At 39.7% G+C, this 16,188-nt stretch overlaps 1 protein-coding gene across 3 annotated transcripts in view; it reads left to right on the forward strand.

Annotated features, from left to right (window-relative positions):
* Positions 1-16,188, forward strand: part of CAMK4 (calcium/calmodulin dependent protein kinase IV) — a 113,221-nt gene that overhangs the window by 45,711 nt on the left and 51,322 nt on the right. For 2 of the 3 annotated variants that reach the window (XM_044446499.1, XM_044446497.1), the window contains exons 3-5: positions 4,356-4,409; positions 6,917-6,979; positions 7,581-7,663. In XM_044446499.1, the coding sequence (XP_044302434.1) occupies positions 4,356-4,409; positions 6,917-6,979; positions 7,581-7,663 (200 nt within the window). The remainder of the gene's footprint in view (positions 1-4,355; positions 4,410-6,916; positions 6,980-7,580; positions 7,664-16,188) is intronic. The other variant, XM_044446498.1, reaches the window with a different exon arrangement.

The following is a 16,188-nucleotide window of genomic DNA, read 5'->3' on the forward strand; positions in this document are numbered from 1 at the left end:
CAATATGCTGGAAAATATCTGGGTAGGATGACTCCCGTGTTGGAAGACTCTTGCTCAGAGGAAAAGCTGGAAGACCTGGAAGACCAGGAACTGCCTTCCACCAGCAATGCCTAGAATCTACCAGTAAACCAGGAAGAGCCAGGGGTGACTACAATGAGGGCATCACCGGTGAAGGACGAAGGTACTACCTCAGCTGTGGAAGCAGAGGAACCATCAAGTCTTCAGGAGAGACACTGTCTGAAAAGACCTCAACTTGGAAGGAGTGCTAAACTGAGCCAGAGGCCTTCTTGTTTGCAAAGGTCTACTTGCACACCCCTGTTAGTCCCTACCTCACTAACAAGGAGGACCTTTTCAACTGCAGTTGAAAAAATGGGCTCACAACTGAAGCTTGGGTGCGCCTCTGCATAAAAACAGCAGTGTCAGACTGAAAGAGCTGCTGTAAACAACTTTGGTCAGGCCTTCTTGAATCCAGTTTCCATTGCCTTGTATCCAGACTGCTTCCTGGTGTGATTATTCTGGACTGAACTTTGGCTCTCCTTCTATCTGCCCCTTATGTGCTGTGTTGCCTTAGGATCTAGTTGCCCATGGCCTGGACTGTTGAGATGTTGCCTTTTGCCTGATCCCTGTTCATGCTGTGACTACCTTGAAACCCTTGGGCCTTTGAATGTACAGCTACTAGTCTTGGTCTCCGGAAATGTGAAAACAACAAACCATGGGTTGGTGTTATGTGTGAACCAGGTCAACGTAAGTTGGGTGCTTCTTTTCCCTGTGTTTTATTAGAAAACTTTGCATCAAACTTTAATGCAGGTTCATAAACCATAATTAACCACAACTTTGCTAATTATGAAATTAATTAGTATACCTTTTCATGGCTTTATTTCTAATATTAGTAATGCATATCTTGATGGCTAATTAAAAAGGAGAACTCTGCCCCCATCTTCTTCCTGCAGTTTCCTGCACTACCCTATGGAGCCGTTTTGAAGAATATACAGGGACTGTGGAGGGAGAGAGAATTGCCCCCTTCCTTGTTCTCATGATATTGCTGCTTCCATCAGCAGAATGGCAGAACTGGATCCAACCCATAGCAGGAATTAATGTCCAGTGAGCCTCTTTCATTAAGCAGCTCTTAGCAGGTTGTGCTATTATTAATTGCTTAAATTGACATCCTGCCTTTTCCTCCAAGGCGCACCATGGATGAACTGCCTCCTTTCTTTTTTATCTTCCTTTCTCTTTTATCTTTCCAAGAGCCCTGTGAGCCAACATAGGCTACAACTCACCTAGTGAGCTTCATGGCCAGGCAGGACTTCAACTCTTACATTCCATCACACTGTCTATTACCAAGCTATGATAGCACTACAACCAATATCTCGGATTTAAATGTGGAGGTGACTGGCTCTACATCCTTCACCTGTTCAGCTCTGTCACTGCAGTGGCTCAACCAAAGTTTAGTGGAGTTTCTATGCTTCTTGGCACAGACAAAGCTGACCTGTCTCAAACACAGATACCAAGAGGAAATGCAACAACCTCAGATGCTGCTAAAACAACCAAGCACTTTAATGTTTCCTGCAAGAAAGTAAATTCTCCAAGTTGACGGATTGTTTTAAAACAATAAACATTGCTCCATAAAGCATGAAGTGATTCCATAAGTTTGAGTTTACAGAATTCAATAAATTTTCAACTTCTCAGGAACCTGAATAGGTTCCTGTGTCATAGCTAGAAAATTCTATTCGTAAAAAAGCAAGTATATTATTACTGCTCTTTTGAACAGTTCTTCACCCTGCCTAGGTGGGGTCTGGGCACAAAGCTTTAGGGCCAGCCTTTCATTGCAGAGGGATGAGGTGGCCTTCTTGAGGCAGCAACAGTACTGAGGGGCAGCAGATGGTCCATTATCTGGGTTATAAGTTTACAGGGTTCCTGTCAAAGGAGCATTTGTATTTTAAGCAGAAATTCAGGATCATTTAAAACCAGCATAAAATTATGTATGCTTATGTAGACAGCTATCCATTTCTGTTCCAAGCAGCTTAATGGTAGGCACTATTTACAAAGTGCATTTGTTGCATGTTCTTGAGATACTGAAGATTTTATGGTATTATAAAAATAGCATTAGGATTAAAAATTCAAAAGAAATACAGTCAGGAGATCCATCCAGAGTTAGTGCTTATGTAAGTTAGCACTGTGCTGAATATTTCTTTCTTCATTTTTTCAGCAAATACGGGGGTGAACTGAAGAGTTGCTGCAACAGATGCTCAGAAGGGGGTGAATCTTGAATACATCCTTAAGTAGGAAGTGGGCGAGGCAGAAGTTCCATGTACCTTATTAGCTGTCTGAAGGATCTTCCACCTATTTTTTGCTATTAAAATAACTCTGAGCTCACAGCATCAGAGGATACTTTGCAGACTTGCTTTTAGATCGTAGCAGTTCCTGGAATGCTGGTGTAACATACATAACATTCCATGGGCATCTGAGAAACTACTGTAGGTTAAAAACCTGTCTGAGTAATAGTAAAAAGAGCAAAATAGTAAATAGTAATTCTAATAATAATAAAAAAGGACTTCCTTAGCCACTTGGAGCATGCTGGAAATTGTAGGAGTTTTAGCTCCTAATAGGGTAAATGGAGCTCATGGCTAACTGAAAATTTCTTCAGAATTGACCGCTATCCTGGAACATATGGAGAAAAAACAATGCATCTTTTGCCACATGAAGAATATTTAAAAAATAAGGCTCAGTATAGCTGCAATGTAATCATTCAAAGTGCCTCAAAACAGTTGCAATTTGAATATTACATACTAAATGTGATGTTAAATAAATGGGGGAATTTTCAAGCTCTAAAAATAAGGGGAGAGGCAAGATAATTAAAGTATTTTGGGAAAAAAGAGATTCCAAGACACCTCTGGTTCTGAGCAGAATTAACGTGGTCATTTGGTATAGTACTTGATAAACTGGTATATAATGTAACAATTTTCACAATGTCCATAGCAGAGAAAAAGCCTGCGTTTACTTGAAAGTAAGTTCCATTTGATTCTGTAGGGTTCATTCAGAGAGCCTGGATTTAGGAATGCAGCCCCACCTGGGAGACAAAGAGAAAAGGAAGAGGAAGAATATGGAATCAGCAAAGCTAACCAGATTGCAACTGTGCCTTCTTCTTTGGGACTCACCTGTCAGAATTAGCACTCATCCCGCCATGGAAATGACATGCCTGTCCATTGCTTCCCTTTTCTTCATTCCCACCCAGGCTTTGGAATTAACAGAATTCATGCACCTAGTTACTACAGAGTGCCGATGAAGACTCAGCTGTATCATTGCATGAGTGTGTTTTATGTGTTGTCTAGAACTGATGAGAAATAGTGATTCAGCCATAAGTTAATGAAATTAAGCCAGTAATGTGTGGCTTTCTATATTTTTATTTGTTGATTTGTTTTACCAGTTCTTCAGCATGTTTACTTGGGCCTAAGTCCCACTGAAATTACTGGTGCTTTCCTCCCATCAGGCATGAATAGAATTGGACCACTCATCTCTGATTCTTCCATGTTCCTTCTCCCTTCAGTGTGTTATGGAACATTATGAAATGCTGAGCTTGCTTTCAAATAAAACAACTTTGGATCTAGAAAAATATACTTATTTTACTATTTATCTGGAAAAAGAGATAAAACAAACAATTATGTTGTGTGAAACTTCTTCAAAATCATCATTTTCATTTCAAGCCAGTCCTCATGTTGTCCTACTGTTTCTTTTAAGCTCTTACAGTAATAAAGTTTAGTTCTTGTTTAACTGTAGCATAATCTTTTGGGTATCAACAACAGTAAACAGGTTTGCTGGAGAGATCGACTGGGGATCACCTGCCTGCCTATTTCAGCACCATTCCCTGGCAATTTTTCTCTCTTGGAGAAAAAAGACTTTAAAAAGCGTTCTCAACAGAAAGTGGCTGTCAAGGATATATTGCATATATTTGCACATAATAAGGAGATTAGCTCTTTGAAAGTGACTTGCCTTGAAACAAAAATGTCATACATAGCTCAGTTTAAGTATAATAACTTCTTTTTAAAAAGCAGAAGCTTGTCTTCGTTTAGGGAAAGAAACACTGTCTAGGCTTGCTTTAATTGGTTTGTTTGTTTGTTTCATTTGTATACCACCCAATAGGCAAGGCTTTCTGGGCAGTTAACAAAAGTTATAATATATAATAAGGTTTATAATAGTATATAAAAAGATTTACCAAAAAATCATATTATATGCCACATACTTTTCACTGATACCACTAGTTTAGTGATGTCCAATGTATTTGTTGGTCCAAGGTGAAGGGGGTCACAAAACCACTTTCTGCTACCATGTTTTGGTAATCTATAAAAATGTTGTTTCAGGAGTTGCCCGCTGAAGAGCTCTGTGCAACTCTAAAGAAGTTGTTCGAAGAAAAGGTATTGCCTTATTTATATGTGTGTGTTAAACTATATATGAAAACAGGAAGACTATTTAGTGGCTTCAGAAAAACAAGAACCATAAAATATACATGTCGAGTTAAATAATTCAAAGCAAACTTAAGAACTTCAATCTCTTCCCAAAGCAACTTCTGCAAGCACTTCCCTTGGACGGACTAGTACGTACAAATGATGTGGGTGTTTGGCGACTCCGCTCCTGGAAGTGCTAAACAGAGCCTTGGTTAAGTTGCATTCATCGTTTTGCTAACCATTTTGTCATTTTGGTGCTTTTATAGATGTAAAGAGAACATTGGCCCTTGACCTGAAATGATGGCCTGTTGAGTACAATGATGAAGTCTCCATTTCACCTAGCATTTATGCAGAGTATTCATGCATATAGACCATGTTGAGATGAATGGTACTTAAGCAGAAGCTTCATAGATTGAATTTGTTGCTGACTTTGGCTATTCAGATCATTCTACAGCACACTTATAGCCTTCATTTGCATATAACTTTCTTGAAGAACGTGAAGGCTTAAAATGTTTAAATGGAAATGTACTAAGTATATAATTAGTATATATTACATACATATAATTAAGTATGTAGAAAAAAGAGAAAGACCTGTATATCTTTTGTAGGTAGGTGAGGCACTTGATTCACTCCTCAGAACCCATAGTACACTCATCGGAACTCATAATACACACTATGAAAACAGAGTTTTTCCTCTGGTAAAGAAAGGATGAGATCTGCTAATGGGATTTATGAGCATTGTATGAACAGCAAAAACAAAGTTTGTTGAAGGAATGTGTGAGATGTCTGTTACTTTATTGAATTGTGCATGACTTCTGCAGAAACGTACCATATTCAGAGTAAGTGGAGAGACAGTAGAGAAAAAACTATGGAAGTCTAAACTTATCAGATGTTTCTTTTGCTCCCCTCCAGGCACTTATTCCCTATTCTTTTGCTTCAGTTAACTTATTGGAGGTTTTGAGAGCACAGAGGAGGCCTTACCTTATGAAAAATAGCAACTTCTTTCCCAAATGTCTAAAGAAGTGATATAAAAACCTGTCTTTGAGCACTTATCTAAAATTATCTTTCTAGTGTTATAAAAAGAAAATCATTGGACACATTGGCACTTCAGGGTCACTGTTGACTCACAGATGTATAGCTTGAAGGCATTAATATGTACAAATCGGGAGCACCTCTTAAAGCTAATAAAACAAAGGGAAGTCTTGCTCCATGTGCACAGTGCTTCCATTTATTAAGCATAGACCATTTTCCTAGATGCTGGTAAACTTGCATTTTCTCATACATTCATTCTCTTGTTATAATATCAAACTTGTCTTAAATTACTGATTGCAATTACCTTTCAGTCATCAGACCTCTTCTTTTCTACTAACATTACTTTTATGGTGTATTTATCTCATTTTCTGAATCTAGGCTTTAGTAATGCTGACCTTAGTGGCCTGTAATATTTTCTCTTTCCACCAGTGCTAGCAAGCTTTTATTCTCATTAGTGACAACAACTTACACACCTAAAGTCCTGCTGTCGTCTTATTTTTGTTTTGCTTAGACATTAAACTGTTCAGGTGAAGGAGACCACCTTGCTTATTTTGCTGATTTTTTACAGACTTCTTCATGCTGATGTTTCTGGGACTGAGCACAGATAAGAGTACATGGCAGCTATCAGAATACAGTCTCTTTCTAACAGCTTGTGTAAATGCACTGCACAAACAGAATGTTTGAATGTTAATGCAGTTTTTAAAAGTATGTTGAATGAGACCTGTTGATTGTGCTTAATGATGTGTGAAACCCTGCTAGTATGCATTGAAAAAAAAACTGGTGGATTAAGTATCTTGATTAATGTCTAGAGGCCACGAATTGAGTCTGACATGGATTCCTGAAGCATGTCCTCAACACAGGTTTTATCCCACAAAGATTGTTTATGACCTTGTTTATTCAAGGAAAGTAAAACTCTTCACATATGTTGCTCCTTATTAATTAAAATCATCATTAGAAAATAGCGGTACATATGCTTAAATCATTGTTTCCAGTATCACTCCAACATCTGATAATTGGTTCCAAAGTCTTCTTTAAATAATTAATAACATGGCTGAACTGCTGTTCCATTTCTTGTGCTTTCATAAACATAATGTACTTTTGAATTTGGTGCCTCATTTCATGATAACATATTGTTGGATACTTCTTTCCAGACGTTTACTTTGGATGCAGCAGAAGCAGAGTACAATCTATTCCTTGACTTAATCCTTATAGATCAAATTTCTATCATATAGAACTTACTGGAATACTGGAATTTTCTAGTATATTGTTCATATATCAATATTTCAAATTACAGGCTGATCCTAAATTATAAAAACAGTAAGCCCTACTGAGTTCAATAAGATTTGCTTCATTTTAAGACTGCTAAGAATTTTTATAACAATCAAAACTATTCAAGATGCATTTTAATAACATTAATAACATTGCATATGCTTTCATTCAACTAGGTAGACAAGAAGATTGTCCGAACAGAAATTGGTGTTCTACTTCGACTTTCACATCCTAACATAGTAAGTCAGATTCGTCTATAAAGCAAACATAGATATGTACTTGTTGGCCAGCAATGCAGCTTTGATAACTTTCAGTGCTGACTTAACATCTTGTTTTGCCACACACAAAAGGAATAGGAAGCTCAGCCACACAATTAAGAGAAAAAGAGAGAGAAACTTGCAGTTATCTGAGATTAATATTTCTTGTCCAGGTTAATGATTGGCCAAGCCCAAGGTTTTTTAAATGGAGTTTTAATATACGATCTCTTTTATTTTATCTTTAAGCCATGCCTTCCTCTCCTGAAATCATTTCCATTGAATTTTCAAGAGATTTCAAATTAATGGCTCTCAGGAGCCCTAATCAGTCAACAATATGTGCCCTGTTTTAGTGTGGGCTGCTGAGCCATAAGAAAGTAGAGCCTCTAGGCAGAATGAAATGCAGAGAGATTTTGGGAAGAAATTAAGAACTAGAACAAGCTCAAGCTCAAGCTCAATCATTTGTCAGGAACAAACAAATAGGATAAGCAGTACATCTATCTTTCATATTGTAGTTAGTCTTAAAGCATATGCATACTCTAAAGAGGGGAAAAATGGAAAATTCCTTATTTTGTGCCTTTCTTAGATAAAACTGAAGGAGATATTTGAAACCCCCACAGAAATCAACCTTGTCTTAGAGCTGGTCACAGGAGGAGAGCTGTTTGACAGGTAGGTGATGTATGAAAATTAAACCATGCATCATGAAGGAATATTATCATACTAAAAACTCCTGCTATAAAGTGGAGAATGATCTGTGTTGGCTGGGTGGGAAATTGAGAGGCTCCGGGTGGAGTGGTGGTATTTCAGCCCTGTTGTTCTGGCTTGTGAAATGCTGTGGTCTTGCACACCAGTGGCTAATGTTGCACTGGTGCATAGGCAGATGTATTTGTTTGAAACAATAGTAGTGATTCCGCTACAGGTTTTCTCTTATAGAAATTCTTTTCACCCATTCCGTTCTGTGTTCAGGTCTAGTTTTGGGGTAGAATCTGCCTGGTCACTCAGGTGGAGAGGCAGAGGGAGTGCAACCCTGTTCTTTTCTCTCATTCTCTCAGCAGCTTTTGATACCATTGAGCATGACATCCCCCATGACCATGCGTTGAGAGTATGGGAGCACCATTTTACCTACAAGGTCAATTCTGCAGGAATACTTCGTGCCTCAGGGTGACTGCTTCTGTCTCCGGGTTACTGAGCTGTGGTGTGCTGTGTAACATCACCTAAGTGGGCCTTCTCAATACTGATGCCTGCCCTCTGGAGCACACTTGCCCTGGTGGTCAGGGAGGTAGAGGTGGTGGTGACCTTAAACATTTTCTGAGAACCTACTTGTTTATAGCAGCTTTCCTTGCCTTATTATTGAGCATGATGCTGCCCTATTTGTTCTGTTTTAACAGTTCATTGTATCATATTATATGAATTTTACTGCTGAGTAGTAGTAGTAGTACAGTTCTGAGACTGGCAAGCAGAAGTCTTTTGCCATCTTGCTTGAGGGATCCTATGGATCCCTCAAGCTGGTTTGCCATCATGAGAATGGAGTGCTGGATTGGGTGGACCATTTATCTGATCCAGAATGACTTTTCTTGCATTCTTGCTGTGTTCTTTTTAATGTTTTTAAGAATCTAAACCACTCAGGGATTTTGCTATGTTAAGAATGTTGTAAATATTGTAAGTAAATAAACAGCATCACCATTTTAACCATTCTTGCCCCCTCCACCCATTGGAGTTGTTAATGCAGTAGCGGCATCTTGCAATCACAAGTTCTCACAGATCTTGCAGTCCACTGATGCAAACCCCAAATAATAATCTGGAAAAGGCTTGTTATTCTCTCTTTTCTTTTCCTGTAAGTCTTTGGTGAAGCAAGAAATGTGAGAGAATCATTCTAGTAAATTTGAGTTCTAAATATTCTTGAATGGTTTTCAAAATATGATACTTCCAGGCTTTGAATACATTAATAGTTCACTCAGTCAAATAGTTCTTTGGATATAAGTTGTCAAGGTGTTCATTCACCTGGCTTCTTTTTTTTTCCAGATACAGTCTGCTATTAAAGATCAGACTGATGCAGATACTGAAGGCAGGAAAAGGTATCTGCTTTGGTTGCTTTTTGCCAAATGCTCTTTGCAAGCATTTCCATTTAGATTGCACAAGCTCTCAGAGGATTTCACTCCAACATGTCTTCAGTTGTACATGTACATCCTGGTTCCCTCCATGTGTTTTGGATGGCGCTTCTTATGAGCATTAGCCAGCATTAGCATGGGTCAAATCAGAGGTATTACAGTTTTAAACATCTGGAGTGCACCACATTGCTTACCCCTGTTCAATGAGGTTGGTTGTAATAAAAATCATTCTCTGGACATAAACTGTATCTATGATCCCTGGGCTGACTATCCTCCACCATTTGGTGTTTAATGAGGTTAGCCCTGTACAGACTTCCAAGATTTTAGGTCAGAACTTGGAAAAAAGTGCTGTCCTTATCAATACTATTGCTAGAAGACTATGTGTGATTTAGTGGTGAGAGCAAGCTGGGAAACTCTTTCTAAGGGTGCAGTTCAATTTCAGAGAAGCTCTTGGATTGAATTCCAGTTCTAGATGTGACCAACAGCAAAAGAGTTGGGGCCTAAAACACCAGAAATACCAAAATAGTTTAGTTTAAAGCTTGTATTGCCAGGTAACTAAGCCTTAGAAGCATTTTGAATGTCCATTTGGGTGAAAATGCACAAAACCTGGGAAGCCATGAAAGTTGTTGGAGTAGGGGGCAGGGAAGGGAAAGGGACATGACCATTTGGGGAAAGCTGAAGAACAGAATTTGGTCCAGGTTAGAGCTTTCGACAAAGGCTAGGTGATCTGAGCTCAAAACCCCATTCAGCCATGAAAATCACTGGGTAAACATGGACCAACTGCTGCTTCAGCCTAATCTGTATCGCAGTATAAAGCAGGGAAAGTGGCCCATGAAATCTGCCACTCAGAATTCTGTGGAATAATTTATGAGGATTGTACAGAAACTTTTATACCTCACATACTCCAGTATACAGGCAACATATAGTCCTGATCATTATCATGCTGATTACATGAATATGTCACATAGGTTTGTTATTAATTGACAGTCAACAGAACAATAGTAAATAATGAACAGTGAGAACTTTAGAAGATGAATGTAGAAGTACTGCTAGCAAGCACATGTGGCCAAACTGCAGGGAGTGGGGAAGAGAAATCTACAAGAAACAGATGAACAGTTAATAGGAAAAGGAAATGGGATATAGAATATCTAATCAGGAAGAAAATGTAGAGCTGCATCTTTGGCATGAGTTATGCATGTAAAAATCCATTTAAAACATTTTACCATTTTTGTATTTCTCTTTCAGATTACAGTGCTGTATAGTTACTTAAAAGTAAAACAGACTCATGATAACCAGGGCCATGTCTTTGTTTGCTGAAGATCAGGTCATAGAATCATAGAATAGTAGAGTTGGAAGGGGTCAGGAAAGCCATCAGGTCCAACCAATTTGTACCATTTACCCTGATGACTGTTAAGCTGCATCTTGAATGTTTCTAGTGTAGGAGAGCCCACAACCTCTCTAGACAATTGGTTTCACTGTTGCATTGCTCTTACAGTTAGGAAACGTTTCCTGTTATCTAGTCTGAATCAGGGTTTCTGTAACTTGAGCCTGTTATTCCATGTCCTGCACTCTGGGATGATCAAAAAGAGATCATGTCCTCCTCCTTTGTGGCAGCCGTTCAAGTCCTTGTTAAGTGCTATCATATCTCCCCAGTCTTGTCTTCTAGAAACTAAACATACCTAGTCCTTTCAATCTCTTCTCATAGGGCTTTGTTTCCAAGTCCCCAGATCATCCCGGTTGCCCTTCTCTGAACTCTTTCTAGTTTGTCTGCATCTTTCTTAACCTGTGGTGTCCTAACCTGGACAAAGTACTCCAGAGTAGGCCTAAGTAGTGCTGAATAAAGGGAAACTAGTACTTCACATGATTTGGAAGTGATACTTCTATTAGTGCAACCTAAAATAGTGTTTGCCATCTTTGCAGCCACATGTTGACTCATATACAGCTTGTGATCTAGAACAATTCCATGATCCTCCTCACTTGCCATATCTCTGAGCCAAGTATTCCCCATCTTGTAATAATGTATTTCGATTTCTTTTTCCTAAGTGCAGAACTTGGCATTTGTCCTTATTGAATTTCATTCTGTTATTTTTAGTCCAGTGCTCTAACCTATCAAGTTCACCTTTTGATCAATCATCATCTTATTTCTGTCTTCCAAGGTACTAGCTATCCCGCACAGTTTTGTGTGATTTGCAGATCTGATAATCATTCCCTGCACTTCCTCATCCAAATCATAACTAAAAATGTTGAAGAGCATTGGGCCCAGGACTGAGTTTGCGAAGGTGCCATTGATGAGCAGTCTTTGTGACTGATTCTGTAGCCAACTGTGGAACCACCTGATTGTTGTTCTATCTAGCTTGCTTTTGCATAGTTTGCTAATCAAGATATCAAGCGTTGTCAAACGCTTTACTGAAGTCAAGATATACTATGTCCACAGCATTACCTCAGTCCATGAGGGATGTCATCCAATAAAAAAAAAAGAAATAAGTTCCATGTCGACAACAATTCAGTAGTTACTAGAAGCCAACGTGTTTTCAGACTGACAGCTTTATAATCTGCTCCAAAATTTTCTGATAGTTTCCAGGTTCTTTTTTGCCTTTCTTGAAGTAGAGGACAACATTAGTCCTTCCCCAGTCATCTGCCACTTCCCCTGTCCTCCATGATTTTTCAAAGATAATAGAGTTCTTTCACCAACCCCTTTATGATTCTAGGATGCAGCTCATTGGGCCCTGGAGATGTGAACACATTCGACCTAATTGGATGATCCTTGACCATTTGCCCATCAATTTTGAGCTGCCATTCCTGCTGCTTCAACTTCTACTTCCCCTTCAGCAAGAAGGTCATAGATCGTTTGGGAGAAGACTAAGCTAAAGTAGGAATTGAGCACTTTTCCTTTTTCTTTGTCATCTATTATCATTTTGCCATCCGCATTGAATCACTGGACCTACTTCTTTCCACTTGGGATATATCTGAAGAAGGCAATTTGTTGCTTTTAGCATCCCTCACTAGCCTCAGTTTGTTCCTAGCTTTATTTTATTTATTTATTTATTTAAAGCTTTCTTTTTACCATCTGATCACAAAAGTCTCAGGATGGTAGTAGAGTAAGAAGCACAGCATCACATAGCCTTCCTGATGCCATCCCTGTCATCCTGTGCCACCTGCCCTCCTCTTCCTTTGTAGCATGGTCTTCCCTTTTGTTCTCAGGGCTGTCTCTCTTGTCCACTACCCCTTTTTCTTGTTGGAATTGTTTGTAATTGTGCCTATAGAATGGCTTTTTTAAAAATCCCACTCATCTTGGATTCCTTTTAAAGCCCTCCTGATAAACTTCTTCATGCTGTGACCAAGCACTTCTCTCCAGTCCTTGTAAGGCATGGGTCCTCAGACTAAGGGCTGCGGGCCAATCTGGCCCACCATGCCCATTTAACCAGCCCGCCCCTCAGGTTTTGCACTCGCCGGGTGCATGGCTTGCTCACGAGGAGGGCGTTTTGGACTTGCTTGGAAACATGATCTCCTCTTGAGCAAGCTGGCGCCTCCAGCCACATGCTTCCCCTTCCCCGCCCCACATGCATTCGCGTGTGCGTGTGCCCTGCCCCCACACCGGCCAGCGCCCCCCTGCTGGCACCGCCTTGGCAGCCCGTACCCACTGCTGACACCTGTCAACTGCCTCCCGTTGAAAAAGTTTGAGGACCGCTGTAACCCAGGTGTAACACACCCTTTGCCAGCAGTCCATCTTCCAGGAAGTATAGCCCTGGTCCCAGAATTCAGATCTCCCATGTCAGCAGCACCTTCATATAGCCAGGCCTTCCCTTGGAGTATTTTTCCTTCCCTGTGTGTTCCTCTTTTTCAAACTCGAAAGAATGGAGAAAAAGCTGTCGACCCCAACATGCCTGACTTTCCTCCCTACAGCTTCATGTGTTTCCTTCAAAGTTCTGTCTGGCAGTGTCATTTGTTCCCACATGTATAAGAAGGAAGGGATACGTGTCAGTGGGCTGTATGAGCCTTGGCAGTCGTTCAGTTATATCACTAATCTGTCCTCCAGGGAGACCGCATGCCTGATGAGTGCACCGGTCTTCCTGACATACATGTGTTTCTGTCCCATGCAGCAGGGAGCCTCCCACAACTAACACCTTTCTCTTCTTGTTCTTGTAAGCCTTGGAATCGTCACCACTACTTTGTTAACCTTTAGCCCCTCGTTCAGTGTTGCACAGGATGACTTGTAGTTCTTCCACAGCAAACTGCCATCCAGTCCTTGAATAACTGAAAATGATCCAATAGTTGACCTTGGTGGGACACCAATTAGGACTTTTTTGGTTAAGGGAGGTGAAAACATATTTCAAGAAATTCCTAACTAGCTACTTATGGTAATGTGACTTTTCTATATTTATGCAGTTTTTGGCCAGCTTTGAAGCTGCATAGTTTTAGGATTATAGATTGTTAGTTTGTAACATTTTTGCATTGAGAAGATGATCGAGGCTCTGTAATACACCCTCTGTGCTCTCTGCAAATTATGATTCTGTAGGCACAGCTTGGTTGTAAACCATTTTAACCAAATTGTTCAGTGGGTACTTACTGATGCTCCTTTTTATGTAACCTTTGTGGTCCTCATTGCCTGTCTCCATTATCTAAATACTAGCTGTTGTCGGGGGAAGCCTGCTCTAGTCCTGAACATTTTGCAGCCTTATTTATTTATTTAAAGCTTTTATATACCGTCCCATTACTGGCCTTACTTAGAAATGGGTTCCACTCCTCAGCATACTTGCAAGGAAGTAAAGACCATTTAAGACCATCAGTTGGATGGTGGGTAGAATTCAGTGTTGCAAGATGGACAGAGGTGGCATGATTCTGTCTCTTCCCTCCCCAACGTCATTACACTCCTGTGTTTCCTTGTTTTCACTGTCAACTGCAAGGCATATGAAGTGGCACCAGACAATGAAAGACATGATTAAATTAGAAATGAATTAGGGAGGAAATGTAGGAGCATGGCAGAGATGCAGGGTTTCTCTGCACAAGGCATTTATTGTACACTCCCGATTCCTCACTTATGATAGTTCATGGATTCTGTGTGCAACATTGTCATCCTCCAGCCCCTTTACATGCTTTGCAAGCATTTCTACAGCTCCTTTTAGATCAAGTAGAGTGTGGTATTATTTCAAAATCATGCTGTGAGAAGCTCATGTATTTTTGCAGTTACGCTGTACCACAACACATCTTGTGGTTGTGTAGTGGAACATACAGAAAGGCAGAGAAAGAAAAATTCTAGGAAAAAACCTTTATGCAGAGAGGAGGCAATCTTAACCTTGCAAAGAATCAGGAAGCAGATGGCTCAGTAAAGTTGTGGATAGAAACCACATGTAGAAAAGCACACAGCTATTAGACACCAAGTTAAAGTAATGTCTGTTTTGACTTAGGATTATGGCCTTAGAACCATGCCCAACACCTACATATAAATTTGTAGCAGTATTAGCAGAACATATGTTTCCTCTCTTTTCTCTTGCTACCCCTTCTCCAGGAGACTGAGAATACCCATATGAGAACTAAGGCAGTGTTTGTGGCTTGACCTATAAACCACGATTCAGATTTTCTCCTCTATGTAGTTTCAAAGGGGCCTTAGAAAAGCTGCTGTCTCTTGGTTTTAGGCATCCCATTTGCAACACTGGGACCAACATAGCTCCCAAGATTGTTCTAGAGATCATGACATACTGCTTGTAAAATGCTTTAACTGCTATCTAGGCAAGGAGGAGGAGGATTAATCAGAGAAACAGAGTACTATTATTCAGAGTCTCTGAAGTAATATTGCAGCATTGTATCCATATTGCATGACCAAATCCTGAGACAGGTTCAATTGTGTGGACAATGTCATATGGGGAGAACAGCAACATTACCAAGCACAGTTCCTTCATGTGGCTGGACATCATATTCCAGCCTTAAGAGAGGAAGCTAGTGCTGCTCTCCAGAACTCTGAACTGTTTGCAAAACTCTAACATCACTGGATTAATTTTTAATGACAAATAATTTTGTATCTATCTAGAGATATCCTGGCAGCAAGCAACTGTAATTACATTAGTGCTGATACCAAACATTGGAGAAAACATTATATGTTTATCAGAGCCAGAAAAAGATCCCATTTCTTTTAATGATTGCAAGCTTTCCATTTTGGGGAAAAAAAGAATCTGAAGGTAGCTTTTTTAAATGCTTGCTATATTGAATTATTAATTAATTTATTCATTGTTTCCTGCTTCAGGCAAACCATAATTTAACAAATAAGGAATCTTGAAATATTTAAAATAAGACTAGAACTGTTTTTCCGAACATTGCGTCCTCCTAGTGTATTGTACTACAACTCCCATTAACTCAGTCAGCAAGATCTGACTAGAAGTATAGTTATTGAACATAGCACTGAATTCTTCATATTACACAGAAAAATGTTTAAGTGATGCCAATGAGAATATGCTGATATGGAATGCATAATCCATCCCATTGGGCAGCAATATAATCGAGCACCATAACGGGGAGTCATGTTGTTACAAGTGTTTTCTACCATCTGCTTCCAAATTACAACCCATGGGGTAGCCATTTCAGATACTTGATGGCAGCATTAGATAAAGACAGGCAGTGAAGCTAGCCTTGAAACGGCACAAGATTCAAATCGGGCACTAGCTGACTGGGCTCATTTGCATAAACTTCCATTTTCACTAATCAGCCTGAAAGAAAAATGAAATTAAGTCTATGCATAAAGGTAATGTTAAATCGGCTGGTGGAAATGGGCAAATTACACGGAAAGGTACAGACATTAGTGCTGTAGTTAACAAACGACAACTGTCATGCCAGAATGAATCTATTAAAGCAAACCTTTGTTCAGCCAGGTGCCCTAGGAAAGCATAAACATTAAAAATAGTTAAAAGGCTGGAAATTTGGAGACTATCACTCCAGCCCAGATAGGGAGTATCTCTGTAAAACAGAAGGCTTCCCTAGCTGTTTGAGAAGCCATGCATACAAATGGGTGCCATACTCACAGTTTCCCTCCATTTAGCTACCTCTGAGGATTTATTTATCGATTTATATCCTGCCTTTTTCCTACAAAGGGCTCAA

Source organism: Varanus komodoensis, unplaced genomic scaffold (genome assembly GCF_004798865.1).
Source record: "Varanus komodoensis strain SLA01 unplaced genomic scaffold, ASM479886v1 scaffold5, whole genome shotgun sequence".
Taxonomy (NCBI): Eukaryota; Metazoa; Chordata; class Lepidosauria; order Squamata; family Varanidae; genus Varanus; species Varanus komodoensis.